This window comes from Hylobates moloch, unplaced genomic scaffold, assembly GCF_009828535.3.
Source record: "Hylobates moloch isolate HMO894 unplaced genomic scaffold, HMol_V3 SCAFFOLD_19, whole genome shotgun sequence".
NCBI classification, from domain to species: domain Eukaryota; kingdom Metazoa; phylum Chordata; class Mammalia; order Primates; family Hylobatidae; genus Hylobates; species Hylobates moloch.
In genome coordinates, this window is record NW_026652294.1 from 31,102,510 (window position 1) to 31,118,235 (window position 15,726).

At 65.5% G+C, this 15,726-nt stretch overlaps 1 protein-coding gene across 5 annotated transcripts in view; it reads right to left on the minus strand.

The window, feature by feature from the left end:
* Positions 1 to 60: 60 nt before the first annotated feature.
* The window catches only part of PLXNB2 (plexin B2), a 31,130-nt gene continuing 15,464 nt past the window's right edge, over positions 61 to 15,726 (minus strand). For 4 of the 5 annotated variants that reach the window (XM_032138244.2, XM_032138246.2, XM_032138245.2 and 1 more), the window contains 34 exons: positions 12,970 to 14,053; positions 12,410 to 12,592; positions 12,193 to 12,321; positions 11,374 to 11,474; positions 11,104 to 11,230; positions 10,554 to 10,707; positions 9,626 to 9,740; positions 9,444 to 9,552; positions 9,262 to 9,363; positions 8,567 to 8,659; positions 8,126 to 8,207; positions 7,827 to 7,984; positions 7,596 to 7,744; positions 7,331 to 7,439; positions 7,053 to 7,189; positions 6,714 to 6,884; positions 6,186 to 6,315; positions 5,856 to 6,083; positions 5,584 to 5,760; positions 5,378 to 5,517; positions 5,108 to 5,208; positions 4,761 to 4,990; positions 4,495 to 4,676; positions 4,022 to 4,088; positions 3,647 to 3,793; positions 2,888 to 3,044; positions 2,629 to 2,729; positions 2,464 to 2,548; positions 2,147 to 2,301; positions 1,869 to 2,029; positions 1,552 to 1,699; positions 783 to 847; positions 569 to 644; positions 61 to 169 (listed from right to left, as the gene is read on the minus strand). In XM_032138244.2, the coding sequence (XP_031994135.1) occupies positions 86 to 169; positions 569 to 644; positions 783 to 847; positions 1,552 to 1,699; positions 1,869 to 2,029; positions 2,147 to 2,301; positions 2,464 to 2,548; positions 2,629 to 2,729; positions 2,888 to 3,044; positions 3,647 to 3,793; positions 4,022 to 4,088; positions 4,495 to 4,676; positions 4,761 to 4,990; positions 5,108 to 5,208; positions 5,378 to 5,517; positions 5,584 to 5,760; positions 5,856 to 6,083; positions 6,186 to 6,315; positions 6,714 to 6,884; positions 7,053 to 7,189; positions 7,331 to 7,439; positions 7,596 to 7,744; positions 7,827 to 7,984; positions 8,126 to 8,207; positions 8,567 to 8,659; positions 9,262 to 9,363; positions 9,444 to 9,552; positions 9,626 to 9,740; positions 10,554 to 10,707; positions 11,104 to 11,230; positions 11,374 to 11,474; positions 12,193 to 12,321; positions 12,410 to 12,592; positions 12,970 to 14,040 (5,424 nt within the window). In that variant the 5' untranslated portion in view covers positions 14,041 to 14,053 and the 3' untranslated portion in view covers positions 61 to 85. The remainder of the gene's footprint in view (positions 170 to 568; positions 645 to 782; positions 848 to 1,551; positions 1,700 to 1,868; positions 2,030 to 2,146; positions 2,302 to 2,463; positions 2,549 to 2,628; positions 2,730 to 2,887; positions 3,045 to 3,646; positions 3,794 to 4,021; positions 4,089 to 4,494; positions 4,677 to 4,760; positions 4,991 to 5,107; positions 5,209 to 5,377; positions 5,518 to 5,583; positions 5,761 to 5,855; positions 6,084 to 6,185; positions 6,316 to 6,713; positions 6,885 to 7,052; positions 7,190 to 7,330; positions 7,440 to 7,595; positions 7,745 to 7,826; positions 7,985 to 8,125; positions 8,208 to 8,566; positions 8,660 to 9,261; positions 9,364 to 9,443; positions 9,553 to 9,625; positions 9,741 to 10,553; positions 10,708 to 11,103; positions 11,231 to 11,373; positions 11,475 to 12,192; positions 12,322 to 12,409; positions 12,593 to 12,969; positions 14,054 to 15,726) is intronic. The other variant, XM_032138247.2, reaches the window with a different exon arrangement.

The following is a 15,726-nucleotide window of genomic DNA, read 5'->3' on the forward strand; positions in this document are numbered from 1 at the left end:
GGCTGGCAGTAGTACAGGATGCCCAGGACGAGGCCTCCCCGGGGCAGCAGCTGGGGCCTTGGGCACAGCCAGCACTTGGGGCCCCCTATGTGGCGCAGCCTCGGACAGACACCCACGCAGAGAGTTGTGCACGTGCAACCATCTCAGTGTCTCCCTGTGTGACACACGGCTGTGGATGGACCCACAGGGACGAGTGCTGTGAGCCGGGCTGTGGGTGGAGCCATAGGGAGGGGGCACTGTGGGCACGGCCGTGGGTGGAGCTGCAGGGAGGGGGCGCTGTGGGCAGGGCCGTGGATGGAGCCACAGGAAGGGGGCGCTGTGGGCACAGCCATTGGTGGAGCCACATGGAGGGGGCGCTGTGGGCAGGGCCTGGCTCCGAGCAGCTCACACTCCCCACATGCAGCTGTGGCTCACTTCACATGGCTGAGCCCACCTGGAGGTCCCACCCCACCCTCTCTCCCCCTCAGGACATTACCCCTGCCCTGCAGCTCAGGGCCAGGCTCAGCATGGGGTAGTGGGAGCGGGGAGCAGGGAAGGGCCATGGGTGCGTTCCTGGTGGCCTCCTTACCCGGGAAATCTCTGCCAGGTGGGTGTTCATGTCCTGGTCGCTGACCTGCACCATCTGCCGGATCCCCTTGTAGTAACTGCAGGGGTGGGAGCATCACACAGTGTGGGCGGCAGGGGGCACAAAGGGGGTGGTGGGGGAAACCAAGGCCTGAACCTCCCCGAAGGGAGTCGAGGGTGGGCACGGGGGCCTGGCCTGGAGGGCGGGCAGCACTTACTCCTCCACCATCTTCTTGTAGGTGGAGATCTCCTTGGCATACAACAGCTTGTTGCTGGGAGAATCCTGTTGGGGACAAAACCCAGTGACACCTGACCAAGGGAGCCAGGCTGGGACCGCTCAGAGTACCCCTGGGTAGCTTCTCCTGCCCCGAATTCCTGACACTTTCATCAAGAAAACCATGGGCCGGGCACAGTGGCTCATGCCTATAATCCTAGCACTTTGGGAGGCTGAGGAGGGCAGATCACCTGAGGTCAGGGGTTCAAGACCAGCCTGCCCAACATAGTGAAACCCCATCTCCACCAAAAATACAAAAACTAGCCGCGCGTTGTGGCACATGCCTGTAGTCCCAGCTACTCGGGAGGCAGCGGCAGAAGAATCGCTTGAACCTAGGAGGCAGCGGTTGCAGTGAGCAGAGATCGCGCCACTGCACTCCAGCCTGGGCGACAGAGCGAGACTCCATCTCAAAAAAAAAAAAAAGAAAAAAGAAAAAGAAAACTACTTATTTTGTAATCTGTAGTGAAACTCAGTTTCTCTGCTTATGTCTGTGGTGAGAAGTCTCAGCAGGAGAGAGGGCAAGGGGTCTCGGGATCTTCCCAGGCTCTGCCAGGCCCCTGTGCCCCCAGCCTCGGCCACCCGCCACCCCCTACATCAAGGGCTCCAGCCCAAGATGTGCAAATCCACACCCCAGACAAGGTCCCAACTCACAAGAAGTCTCCTGGGGACAGACCCAGGCCTCCCTGCCCCAGACCTGCCCCCACCCCACTCACGCGGCTGAGCTTATGCTCCGTGCGTGTGCAGGCGTCCATGAAGGTCTGCGCAATGACTGACAGCGAGGCGTCCACCACCTCGTGGACATGCACGTCAAAGATGAAGTGGGGGTTCTTGAGGATGTTCACCCAGAACCGGAGCGGTAAGCTGAGGCAGAGCAGCGGAGAATGAGAGCTGGGGCTGGGCCGCGGGGTGGGTGCGGAGCCTCCCAGAAGTGAGAGGTGGAGCGGGGGCTGGGCCGTGAGGTGGGTGTGGAGCCTCCCGGAAGTGAGAGGTGGAGCTGGGGCTGGGCCGAGGGGTGGGTGTGGAGCCTCACCTGTTCGTCTTCCAGATGTGGATGGTGTCCTCATCCTGGATGTTGTGCTTCTCTGCCTGCTCGTCCAGGAAGTCAAAGAAGTACTTGACAGCGGGTGGCACTGCGTGCCCAGGCGCCAGCACGCTCTGGAAGAAGTTGTCCACAAACTGCTGCAGTGTGCCCTGTGGGGGGGAGGGTCTCAGCGTGATGCCGTGGGTGCAGCTCCTGGGGGGGAGGGTCTCGGCGTGGCGCCGTGGTCACGGCTCCTGGTGCTGGCCCACACACCCACAGGGGCCCACCTTGACCGAGAGCAGCCGTGTCAGGTAGATCTCGGTGATGGCCTTCGTCCGCTCCTTCTCTTTCACGCTGCCTCGCTTGGACTTGCCCTCGTCCACCTCGTCGGTCGGCCGCACCAGGTGCCACACCCGGTTCTCCTCCTCCAGGAGGGCATGGCCTGTGGGGAGCGGGTGCTGAGGACCCCTACCCAGGTCTAGGGGCCTGGGTCCCACGGAAAACGGTAGTGGCAGGGTGGGCAGGGGTGCATGTGTCCAGGGCGGACATGGTCCACGCCGACCACCAGGGGCTGGAAGGAAACGGGCAACAGGGAGGGACTCACGCTCCCCAGGCAGGTCCTGCTGACTGTCGTCCGGCTGCTGGGAGACCCCCACCTTGGACAGGATGAGGGTGGCTCCGTCCCGGACCTGGGGAACATGGCAGTGAGAGTGGGCTGTGCCCCCAGGCAGGGTGCCCGGTTCTCACCCGCCCCGGCCCACACGCTCACATTGTAGTGCATAAGGGTGTTGACGCGCTTCCACCGGCCCTCCCGCTGTGACGTCAGGTCCAGGTCCGACAGGATCTGTGCTGTGGAGCCCGGACGCCACTCTGTGGGAAGAGACAGCCCAGCTTAGGCCCCGGCCACCCAGGTTCCTCCCACTGCCCACCACTCCCACATGAGAAAGCTGGCCAGACAGCATACTGCCCCAGGACACAGGCCAGGCACATGGGCGCCTGTGTGCAGATGGGCAGGGGCCAGAACTCACCCAGGACCACGCTGTCTGGCCTGGGCCAGCAGGAGCAGGGCTGCCCACGGTACACCTGGTCAATGATCTTCTCCTTGACCTGGGAGATGGTGTCACAGTTGAGGACCTTCACCGGGATGGCGTCCACTCCCTCGTCCTGCACGATCACGCTCACCGTCTGCCGAGACATCCGGGATGAAGCCCGATGGGAGGCCCTGCTCTTACCTGCACCACGCAGGAGCCACTCTCTGCCCCGCCAGCTTTGCCCGCCACAGCGGCACCCTCGGGCAGCAGGCCTCCGAGCCCCCGAGGCTTCCGAGATGACCACACTCTGCCCTTCCTCTGCCTGCTCCGGCTCAGTGGGACAGAAAGATGGGGACGGCTCAGAACCGCTCAATCAGGCTGTCATGCAAGCTCACGGAAGCCAATGTATAGACACGGAATACACATGTCTCGCGTGCACAGGCTCCTGCCACACCCACCAGTCACATGTGCACAGAACCCTGGACACACCTGGTGTGCCAGGCCCTTGTATGGCCTCCAGGAGGTGGGGGCGCCCGGGAAGAGCTGATGCGGGGCCCGCACACTTACAGCCTCCAGAGCCCACAGCCACCAGCACCCAGGCCCTTCCCTGAGGCCGAGTTAGAGCAGGCTGCAACTCGAATCCACAGAGGAGGTGGACGGCCTCTGGCCTGTGGGTCCCATCTGTGGCCAGGGGATGTCCAAGCTCCTTGGCCCAGATCTGAGGCGCCCATGGCGGCCGCCACCCCAGGAGCTCACCAGGGGTGCGTACTCCACGTCGTCCCCCAGCAGTCCCGTGTCGTTGAGAGTGTACTTGGCCTTCTTCTGTACCGCGTCCACTGGGCCCTTTTCCACCTGATGTTTGATGGCCTTGAAGAGCTTGTACAGGGGCTCCCCGGCACTGTCCTGGAGTAACACGGAGGGGAGGCTGGGAGGTCAGGGGACTTGGGGCCTGGAAGGGGCCCCCGGAGCCATGGCCAGAGGCGTGGACGGGGCTGACCATGTCAGGGGCAGGAAGCAAACCTGTCCAGGCAGGGCCTACCTCAAGGTGCTGTACAGATAGGGGAACACTGGAGGGGACGGCAGCAGTCTGCCTCGCCCCCCGACCCCCAGCCAGGCTGGGGTGGAACCCACCTTGAGGTACTGGTACAGGCAGATGGACATCCAGTTGGACAGCATCCTCTCCACCACAGTCTCAGACCTGGGGGTGCAGGGAGGCCTTGTACCGAGTGACCCTGCAGTATTCCTGAGGCCCAAATGACGCCTCCAAGCACCCGGCCACCCTTGCGCCAGCCTCGCCCCTCTCCAGGCCTGGTGTGGCCTGCAGTGAGGACTGCCTGGTGGCAGCTCCGGCCCTTGTGGGAAGTCTTGCCACCTTCCTCCCGTTCTGCAGAGGGCTGACGCTGTGACCAGCTGAAACCGCTGGACAGGAAGGGCTAGAGTCCGGCTTTGTGTTTGCTGCCAGGGACACCACCCCTAGACTGCCCCCCACCATCAATGCTGGCTGGCACCTGCCAGCTCCTGGGGGCCCAACAGGCCTCTGTGCCACCCGCCACCAGCCCCGGAGCCCCTGTGGCCGCCCCGCCCGTGGCCCCGCCCATGTGCACCTGCGCAGCATCAGCTTGGGGTTCTTGGCCACCACGTACTGCTCCAGGAGCTCCAGGAAGAGTGTACGCATGATGTCCGTGTAGTACTCCAGTTTCCCGTGCAGCGCCACCGTCAGCAGGGACGCGAAGTAGACCTTGGCGCGGGCCGAGAACTCCCGCTGGTTCTCCAGGGTGTGGATGAACTGTAGGGGCCGGCGGTCAGAGCCTGCCCAGCGCCGCCCGCGTGCCCTCCCGCCCGCCCAGCGCCCGCCCAGCGCCCGGCTCACATTGATGAGGAAGGACTTGCTGTTCAGCAGGTTGGAGAACTGGTACAGCGCCTGCTCCACCACCGGCCGCCGCGGCTCGGGGATGTCCAGCTTGCCGGTGATCATCACGTCCTTGTCGCCGTCCTTGGAGGGCAGGAAGAAGACGCGGTCGGTGTAGGTCTTGTAGTCCAGCACAGGGATGCCGGCCTCGTGCACGTCGTTGGTCTGGTCCTCCATCTCGATCATCAGGTCTAGGGGGATGCTGGCGTGAGACGTTCCTGGCCACCTGGGGCCCTGACCCCCACGCCCCACACACAGCATTCCCGCCCCAGGAGGCGCCCGAGCACCAGCCCCCGAGCAGTCCCTACCCGTGAATTCCTTCTTGCAGCGGTCCCGCACGCTCTCCTCCAGGCCCTCCAGCTGGGACTTGATCTTCTCATACTCTCGTTCGGCCTGCTGGCTCTTCCTCCTGCAGGGCACAGGGAGGCTCCTAGGTCCTGCCGGGCCGGCCGCTCAGCTGCCCGCATGAGGAGGTGGATCTACACGCCTGCCTGTGCAGGGTGGCGGATGAGGCCAGAGGGGCCGAGGCGGGAGGGCCGAGGGCTGGGGGTGTGGGCACAGCCGCGGGGCGGGCTCACCAGTAGCAGTAGACAGACACCGCAATGACGACCACCATGGGCAAGATGACCAGCGGCAAGATGAGGCTGAGCGGCACGTCGCTCACCCGTGTGTCGTACTCCACGCGGCCCAGCACCCACTCGCGAGAGCCGAACTTCACCTGTGTGGGGGGCCGGGTTCAGCGCGGTCCCGTGGGGGCACCCCCCGCCCGCCCCCGCTCACGCACAATGAACTCGGGCAGGTTGTGTGTGGTGTCTCGTTTCTGCCGCCGCTTGGGCGGAGGCTGCACCTCCGGGGGCTCACAGTACAGGTCGGTCTCCGTCAGCGTCTTCATGGCGCAGCGCTCGGCACCCACGAAGGCCTCGGCCTCCTGTAGCGTCATCGCCTTGTTCAGATTGGTGCCCTGGGGAGGGTGCAGTGGTCGGGATGAGCAGGAGGGAACCAGGGACAGGTGGACCAGCTCTCAGCCCAGACCCCCCGGGGCTGCACCGTCCTCACCCGGGCGTGGATGAGCTTGTTGACCTGCTTCTTGACGCCACCTGTGAAGTTCTCAAAGGTGGGGTCAGGCACGTACTCAAAGGCCCTGGCCTCCGTCCTGAGCGGGGCACGGTGCCCATCCATCTCGATCAGCACCGTGAGGTTGTAGGCCTCTGGCTCCTCGGGCACAGCCGGGGACAGGAAGACAACCTTGGTGTCATTGTGGAACACGTAGTCTGTACCCACCACCTGCAGGCAAGTCCCAGCCGTCAGCCCCCGGGCGCAGACCCCGCCCTTCCTGGGCACGATCCCACTGGCCGGTGCCAGAGCTGAGCCCATGCCAGGACTGACCGTCATGGGCTGCAGGGATTCAGCCTCCCGCGGCGGCTGCCAGGACTGCAGGGGCTCCGCGATGACCACCATGGCAAACCTCTGGATCAGGCTGAAGCCCTGACCTGTGACGTTGATGCTGCGGCCACCACTGGGGAGGGCGGTGCCTTTGTGGGCTCGGCTGGCAGGGGTGGTCCCTGCAGTCTCCGCCTTCCCGTCCACACCCACCCTGGCTCTGGCCACACGGGGCTTCCAAGTGCATGTGTGGGTCTGGGTGGGCAAAGGGGCAACACGGTGGGCCGTGCCAAGCATGAGACTGTGCCGCAAGTGGGCGGGGGGCACGGGGGGCCTGGTGAGCGTGGAGCCTCTGGTGTGCCTGTCTGGGTTTCTAGGAGGAAGTGGATCTGGGGTGCAGTGGGGTTTTCCGGAGGCCTCCTCCCGCTGCACAGACCAGCCCCACCACATTCCTTTCAGCGCAGTCAGCCAAGGGCACTGAGGAGGCAGCTGGGTGTGGAGAGCGGAGGGGGGTGGGGGGGGCACCAGCCTCACCTGGCAAAGCTTCGTAGCGGTTCGAAGGCTCGCAGTATGGGGTTTTCGCGGTAGGTGAAGAAGATGTCGGGGCTGGGCACGGGGGACCCCCCATAGGAGACCTCCAGGGGCATCTGGCCCCGTGTCGCCTGGGGGCCCGTGACACACTGGAGCTGCACCCCAAACTTTGTCCTGGGGGAGGGAGGGTGCTGGTCTGCATCAACCCCTCCCCTGGGACCAGCCTCAGCCCAACCAGGCTGGCCCTGCCATCCCCTCAGGGCCACTCAGGTCTCAGTAAGTGCCCCCCTCCATACCCAGGGCCAGGGCCAACCAGACTCAGCAGCTGGCGGTGACACCCACACTTTACACGGGACGCCGTTGAGGGTCACCCGCACGTCCTCCTGGGAACCCGTGTCCAGGTGGGTGCCGTGGATGGTCAGTGTGGTACCGCCCGCCTGCGGTCCCTGCTGCGGCTCCACCTTGAGAGGCTGGGGCTGCTGAAAGAGCCGCAGGGGCACTCGGGTGAGGACGGGGCACAGGACGCCCTCAGTCCTGGGCTGGATGGTAACTGTCAGGGGGAGGCAGCAGGCAGAGCCCCTCCTCCCGGGTTCGGCAGGTCCCCGAGGCCAGGTGCTTACTTGGAAGGTGAACTGGACACTGGGAGGCGAGCGGCCCAATTTCCCAAAGACGTCCACCTCGACACCCCCAGTGAAGGGCGCCTCTGCAGCCTCCATCACACACACGATCCTGGCGGGCGACAGGCAGGGTGGCCCAGGCCCTCCCCGACCCACCCCATACCCTGACACCCTCACCCCCTCAGCCTCTCCACCCACCCGGTCATCCGGAACCCCAGCGTGGGTACTGACCCAGCCGACAGGGCCCAGGCCAGGGCTGTCCACTCACCGGGTGGACACGGAGTAGCGTTCCGGCTGAAAGGAGCAGTTGCGGCCGGCCACTGAGATCCTCCGGATGTCCCCTGCTCGGACACCCAGATTGGACCCCAGGATGGTGACGTGGATGCCCCCACCCAGGGGGCCCGTCTCAGGCTGGATCTGAAAGCACAGAGCCGGGTGAGCAGGGAGGGGCTCAGGCCAGGGACGCGGGAGGATGTAGGCCAGGCTTCGAGGGGCTCACCCTGGTGATGACGGGCGGCGGGCACTCGGAGGTGGTGTTGCAAAGGGCCTCATACACGCACCTGCTCTGGCCCCCGCACCACGCACACCTGTAGTCGGGGTTAGCGGCCTGGCACAGGCTGCAGTCACTGCGGCCAAAGGAGCAGTTGTAGAGGGTGACTGCGGGGAGAGCTGCCGTCAGTGGTCACCCCGTGGCTGCCTGACCCCGACCTGCTCCCCACTGCGCCCACCTGTCCCCCCACCCACCCCCTTGTGCCCACCCGTCCCCCGCCCGCCCCCCACCACGCCCGTGGCCCCCACCATGGAGCTTGCTGTCGATATTCTTGCCATAAGACTTGACGTAGAGGTGCAGGGGCAGCGTCTCGTTGGCATCGTGGGACAGCTGGGGGACACGCAGGGGCACACTGCACTTCCTGCCCCCACAGAGGGGTGCGGGGCAGGGGTCACGAGGGCAATCTCCCTGTGGCCACTGGGTCCCTTCCCAGCCAAGGGCAGCAGGGGAGGCCTTCAAGTGTCGGAAGTTTGGGAACCCCATGGACGCTGCTCTGTGCCACTCTGTCCCCAGGGAGGCAGAGGGCAGAAGGGGCTTCCCCAGCAGCACAGGGCATGGCGAGCCCCTGGCTGGGCTCTGGTCCCTGGGGTCTCCCTGCTGCCCCTCCCCTCACAGTCCTGGAAGTGACCCCCCACCCCACCCGGGGCCCTGGGGTCCAGCAGCTGAGCCAGCCTGCCCTGGGGCCGTACCTTTGGGGTCCGAAAGACGAAGGTCCCAGATTCCTGCACGCTCACTGGCTCCATGAACTTGAGCAAGTCACTGCCCACGTGCAGGGAGGAACCCTGCAGACCGTGCCGTCAGGACCCTGGACAGGCGGCTTTGGCACCCTGGCCCTCCTCCCAGAACCCCGCAGCCCCTCCTCAGTGCCTACAGTGTGGGAACCCTCTCCTCACCCCACACGTGCCTGCCCCTCAGACTCTCCCATGCCAGCTGACCCCTCGGCCACTCCTGAGCCCAAACACCTGTGTCTGCAGAAGCCTCCGAACGTCCTGCGTGGGTTTCCCCGGCCACCTCCACCACTCATCCACACCTGAGGGCATCGCCCGGCCCACCCGGCATCGCGGCCCCCACAGCTCCCTCCTCAGGAGGTGGCACTGGCCCCTCAACCTCCACACGCCTGCCTCCTCCACTGCCTCTGGTCAGGCCCATCCAAAGGCCCCTGAGTGCTCCCTCCTGGCCTCTGTCCCCGATATATCCTGTGCCCTCTACCTCATGTGGGGGCCCCGAGTCGGGGGGCACGAGTGGAGCTCAGGCTCCCCACACAGCCATCAGCACCGGCCAGCGCCCCCTCCCTCTGCACCTCAGCCTGCCTGTCGTCGGCCAGCGCCCCCTCCCTCTGCACCTCAGCCTGCCTGTCACTGGCCGGCGACCCCTCCCTCCGCACCTTCACAGTGTCCAGGTTCTTGCCCTGGAAGGTCACGTCTGTCTCGTGGTTCATGGGGATCACCAGGGGGCTGGGTCCCAGGAACTGGGGACAGCTGTCCTCCTGGGAGAGCAAGGCTGGTCAGGTGCTGCCCGGGCACAGCGGAGCAGCCGTGCCCTGAACAGTCCCCTGAGGCCCCTCACCATGTGGGCACGGATGATGCCGTCCTCAGGGTTGGGCGAGGCCTCCCGGCACTCGTGGTAGCGCAGGTCCCACTGGCAGGTCCAGCGGTTGCTCACACAGGAGATGCACCTGCATCCAGAGAAGATCGTGAGCACGGCTGGGGTGGCAGGCGGGGCGGGGTCGACGGGCAGGAGACACTCACGGCAGGTTCTCCTCCAGGCTCATGGCCTGGCGGCAGTCGTAGAAGGGGTACTGGTAGGACGTGAGGAAGATGTTGCCTTGTCTAAGGAGGAGCTGGATGGTCACGGCCACGTGGTCTGCAGACAGCAGAGGGGGAGGCGTCAAGGTGGCGGCCGCAGGGCCGAGGGCCAGGCTGGGCCTCCCCTGGGGCCGACTCCTGGGGCCGACTCCTGGGGCCGAGGTGGAGACCCCTGGTCTTCGGGGGCCCTGCCAGGACGCCCCGCACTCATGATGGGTGGGGCCTGCCACCTGCTATCAGATCTCGGGTGGGGCTGCCAGGACGCCCGTTCTTGCTGGGCTGGACCTGCCACCTGCTATCAGATCTCGGTTCGGGTGTCGGGTGCAGCGCCAGGCTTGCCTTTCTCCCCAGGGCCCAGCTTGCTTTCATACCCTCTGTTCCCGCAGGCACTGAGGGCAGCGGCTCCTTGGAGTCTGGGTGGGGACTGCCAGGTCCCTGCCCACGTCACTGCGTGGCCCCACTGCCCCCAAAACTCAGGGGACATGGGCGCGACGCCTGCCCTGGCCCACATGCGAGGCCCTGCAGCCTCTGGGAACGGCCCCGCTCTCTGAGGCTGGACACGGCAGGAAGGGGTGAGGGGCGTCTGCCGAGACGACGGGGCCTGGCGCCTGGCACCCGGATGCCGCTCTGGACGTGATGAGGGAGCAGGCGGAAGACAAGTCACCTTTGCTACGGGCCTGGGGGGCGTGGCTGCGGACAGCCCAGGAGGCCAGAACCTCCCCAACAGGCACAGCAACCCCACCACAGGCTTCATTCAGGCTGGGCCCCCGGAGCGGCCGCGGAGTGTGCCTATGCCCAGCCTGCACCCAGGGGCCGGCAGAGGCGATAGCCCACGTGCACAGGGCCCCGTGTGACCGAGAAGGGGCCTCACCCTGGCCTGGCGGTGTGACGGGGATGCTGCTCGGGGAGTTGCAGGTGACGGTCTCGCCCTCCACGCGGGCGGGGTGTGGCGGTGACTCCCCAAAAAGGCACAGCAACTCGTCCTCCTCGCTCAGGGCGGGGAGGGGGCTGACGGTCAGCTGCACCTGAGGGAGGGGCCGTGCCGCTCACACCGGGAACCCGGAGTCCTGTCAGCCCGCCTGCCCGTGACCCGACCTCCCTGCGTGTGGGCGCACGTCCCAGAGGAGCCTCCAGAACCCGACTCCACGTCTTCCAACACAGGCCTCTCTGTGGTCACCCCAGCAACTCCTGGGACAGGGCCTGGGTCCACCCTGGATATGGACAATCCCCACCCCCACCCGCCCCGGTCACAGGGGTCCAGGGGGCCAATGGAGGGCTCCATCCCTAAGGCTCAGTGCCCAGAGCCCAGGCGGGGGAGATGTGGGGCCCTCCCCTGCCTGTCCCAACAGCTCCCAGCCTAGGGGAGCCCCCACCTGGCCCGGCCTGGGCCCCAGGACCCCCACCCCAACCCCACCACGCACCTCCCCCTGGGCCCGCCGGCTCATGTTCTGTGGCTGGGCGCTGGTGACGGCCACGCAGGACTTGCTCCGGCTCCACAGCCAGTGGCTGGCCTCCTCGGCCCGTGGACACTCGGACTTCCGGGTGCATCTGCAGGCGCAAGGGGCGGCTTCAGCCCAGGGTGGAATCTTGTTCTCCCAGGACAGTGCGGTGTGCCCCCTGACCCAGGCCACGACCTCCCAGGATCCCAGAGGCAGGCCGTGTCCCCGAGCCCCCCCCCGCCAGGCACTCACCGTCCCTCGACGACGCACCAGCCGCAGTAGGGGTCCTGTGAGTCGCGGCACTGGGTGCAGGTCAGGTAGCTCAGGCACTCCTGCACCGGCAGCCGGAACACCTAGGGCAGCGGGGCTGTGAGTGCGACCACGGCAGAGGCCACACGGGCCTTCCACAGACCCCAGATGTCCCTGGACCACCAGCTTGACCCAGCTCTGTCCCAGGACCTTGAAAGCCTCAGACCCCTCAGGCTTATTATTAAACAGCTCTGGCTCTGCTCTGCGTGGCCGTGGCCTGGTGGCCGTGCCAGGCTCAGGATCCCGATGGGAGCCCAGGGAAGCCTGGAGGTCTTGGCTGTGGCATCTCCTTGGCAGCTCCTGTCCTCTGCACTGGCTCCCTCCGAGGGGTGCTTCTAGGGCCGGGCTGAGGGTCTCTCGCACTAACCCCCCCACAAGCTTGGGGCCCAGGCCCATGTCCCCCACTGACTGAGCTCACAGGGGCTGTGCAGGGACCCCGTCTTCCCATCCACCCTCAGCAACACCCCTGACACCGACCCAGGTCCCTTCCATCAGGACGGGGCAGAGGCGGGGCCAGAGGGAGAGAGGTGGTTGAGACCACAAAGGACAAACAGAAGGAGCGGCAGAGACGGGCAGTGCTAGAGAGACACAGGATGGAGACAGTGCCCGGGACCCACCCAGCCACCCCTCATCCAGCCCAAGAAGGGCCCAGCTCTGCGGCGCCCCGTCCTCCTCCGGCCCCCAGGCCTGTCATAAGGGCCTGGGATGCAATGACCGGGCACACTTGGCCTGGAGTGCTCTCCGGGGCTGCGTCTGGCTCACCTTGTCCTGGGTCATGGCGTACAGGCTGGCCAGGTCTCCAGACAGTACCAGGTCGCGCTTGACTCTCTTGTTTATCTCCACAAGGATGGAGTCGTACTCTGAGGAGGTGCCGTTTGGGGTGAGGTACACCTGTGAGTGCGAGGGCAGGCTGGTGAGGGTACGGGCCTTGTGCACAGACAGGCCCTCCAGAGCCTCCCTGCCCCAGCCTGGGCCAAACCTTGAGGATCCGGCCGTCAGAGGTGCCCAGAAAAGCAACCGTGTGGTTGTTCTCGGCGGTGACCGTCACGGCTGTCAGGTTCAGGCCTCCACGCTGCAGCACAGCTGTGGCTTTGAGCCCATCGCGGCTGCCCAGTGGGTAGGGCAGGTGCTCCGAGCCACATGGGAAGCTCTTGCTGGAGCCCTGCAGACCGCAGCGTGTCAATGGCAGGCAGACCCCCTGTCCTGAAGGGCCCTCTCCACTCGGGCTCCAAGACTCGGGACAGGGCCTTCCCTTCCCTCCGGCACATGTGGTCCCATACACGTCCCCGAGAACAGGGCCCACGTGGCAGGGAGCCCCACCGTGCTCACTGTTGTGTGCCCCAGTGCCCGACACAGGCCTGGGACTGGCGCTGGCATGAATGGCACTGAGAGATGCGGCACCCACCCACGCGAGCGCCCACGCCGGCGAGAACCACGGCCACACTGCTCACATGCACCCTCCCCAGCAGGCCGGGACACGCAAACCCGCACACGGACGCCTGCAGTCTGGGCCCCGCAAGAACACACTGAGGTCCATACCAGCGCGTGGCCGCCGCACAGGATCTCGCCGTGGAAGGGCTTGTAGAAGATGTCACGGGATGCCTCCGAGGTGCCTGTGTAGCAGGCGTTGCGGTTGGCCTCCATCTTGGCGTGCACCTCGTCCAGCGGGAACAGGCAGAGGCCGGCACCGGGCCCCCCACTGCTCCGGCTGTCTCTGCTGAAGACAGCATATAGCACCCTGCCAGAGCCAGGTGCAGCCACGGAGGCGGCCAGGCAGGTGCCAAAGGCAGCGGCATGGACGTCGGGGTCCCGGCACTGCAGGTCCATCTCCAGGTAGGAGTAGTAGTTGGGGTCTTCTCTGCACATGCGCGCCAGCAGCGTGCGGTTCCGGGCCGGGTGCTTGTCCTGCTGGTTGAAGACAAAGAAGACGTAGGGGCCGTCCTCGAAGGCCGCCACGAACTGCTGTGTGTTGGTGGACAGGTAGCCGGCCTTGTAGGTGGCGTGGTCCGTGTAGGCCTCAAAGGCCTCCCTGCTGTCGGTCCGGTCCAGCAGCCGGGTGCTCACGATGATGCCGTTGTCGTGCGGCCCGTTGCCTTTGCCCACAAACAGCACGCGGTCACCACCGGGGCCCGTGGAGCTCACCAGCCCCACCGTGGCCACGCCCTCATCATTGCTGGCCACGAAAGACTTCTCCCCGCTGCCGTCCTCGTAGAACAGGCGGAGGGAGATGTTGCTCAGGGCGCGCAGGGCGCAGATGCCCTTGAAGAGGCTGCCGCACTCCACCAGGCGCTTCCTGGGAGGGTCGAGCAGCAGCAGCTGGTTGACATTGTCGGTCATCTCAGCCTCATGGCACTGGCTGGCCTCGATGGGCGGCGTGCACTTCTTGTTGTCCAGGGCCGGGCCCGTGGCCACCTGCTGCTCCAGCTGCAGCTTTGCATCCAGCTGGTAGAGGGCATTCACCGCCCCCAGGTACACCACACCTGAGGCCTCATCCACAGCCAGGTGGTTCAGCTCTTTCTCGCTGCGGAAGAAGTCCAGCTTGCGGGGCCTCAGGCTGGCACCTGCGCCCAGCAGGCCCAGCAGGGTCAGGGCCCAGAGCTGCAGTGCCATTGCCCCCGGCACCCTGTGGGAAGAGAGAAGGGTCAGGGGAGCCCCAACCCAGAGGACCCCCGATCAAATCCCTCTCCAGTCCCTGCCCCAAACGTCAGAACATGGGAGAGAGGGTCATGCCACTCCACGAACTGAGGAACCTGGAGCTCCGCCCCTTCCTGCTTCACACCCCCGCCACCCTCGAGGTCTTGCTGGAGACCACTTCTCAGCCCTCCTCAAGTCCACCCTAACCGACCACTGGGGCCAACGCACTGCTACAGGATCCCTCCCGGAGGTGCTCAAAACACCAGCAGGCCTATCCCCAAGGCAAGGAGTCGATGCCCCCAGAAAGGCTGTCAGGTGCTCACATACATGCCCCCTGACCTGTGACCCCAAGGAGCTCCAGGTGGTCAGGACGCACTGGCCCCAGCGCACAGGCTCAGGCTGACAGGCAGACCCCTGGACGTTGGAACAGGCAGCTCACATGTGGGGCAGAGGTGAAGGACACGGGAAACCAGAGGCTCAGGTGAGAGCGAGGGGTGCACTGTGCATAGCCCAGCAGGTGCACATGCTGTTTACAACTGCCCACCAGAGCCCCCAGGCGGCCTGACTCCCCAGAGTCTCCCTGACCACCTCCAGGCCCCCTGCCCTGGTGAAACAGTGGAAGCCAGCAATCATCCACAGCTCCTCGCTCGGCCCATGCCACGCCCAGGGCAAAGCCTTGAAGAATCACCCACCCACCCCTCGCTTGGCCCATGCCGTCCCCAGGGCACAGCCTCTGATGTGGGCACAGGGGAGGCAAGAAGGGGACCTGGAGAGTCATGAGCAACTCCAAATCCACCAGGTCTCAGAGGCGGAGGCCCCCACGTCTGCAGGCTGGACAGGGTGTGTCCATATGTGTGTGTGTAACTGAGCATGTCTCGGTGTGGGGTCTGTGCCTGGGTCTGGGTGGATGAGGGGGATGTGTGGTTTGACGGGTGCGCTGCTGAGGACCAGGCTGAGCTAAGGGTCTCCCAACAGGAGGACGATCCAAGGCCCCACAGGTGGATGCAGGACATGCGTGGTCCTCCCTCTTTCTCTCCCTACCAGACTCAAGTGCATCTTGGGGGCTCAGACACAAGTGGCAGACAGGGCCCTTCTGCCTCTGAGCTCTTCCTCAGGGTGGTCCATCCCTCTCACGCTAGGGACCCTGCTCCATTCTGGCCAGTGATCCCTACATCAGCCTCCCCTGCCAGTGCCCCCTCCTCATGCTCCCAACCACCCCCACTACTGGGCCCACCGTCATCTTCCCTGAGGGCACCAGTACAGGGGGCTCCCAGGTGTCTAGGGCAGCCCTGCCATGGCAGGTGCCAAGGGTGTCCAGACTCAATGGCAGAGGGTCACGAGGGATGGAAGCCCTGGCCTCTCCCACCTCCCTGTGCAGGCCCACCCCGTGCCTCCAGAGACTGCCACACCCTCTCAGGCCACCGCAAGTGTCACTTCCCTGCATATGTCTCATCCCCTCGAAACGCAATCCTCTTTCTCACCACCTGTTTGAAAGTTTTGCCAGTCCCAGTGGCTCACGCCTGTAATCCCAGCACTTTGGGAGGCCGAGGTAGGCAGACCACAAGGTCAGGAGTTCGAGACCAGCCTGGCCAACGTGGTGAAACCCCGTCTCTACTAAAAACACAAATAAATTAGCCGAGCATGCTGGCACCCGCCTGTAGT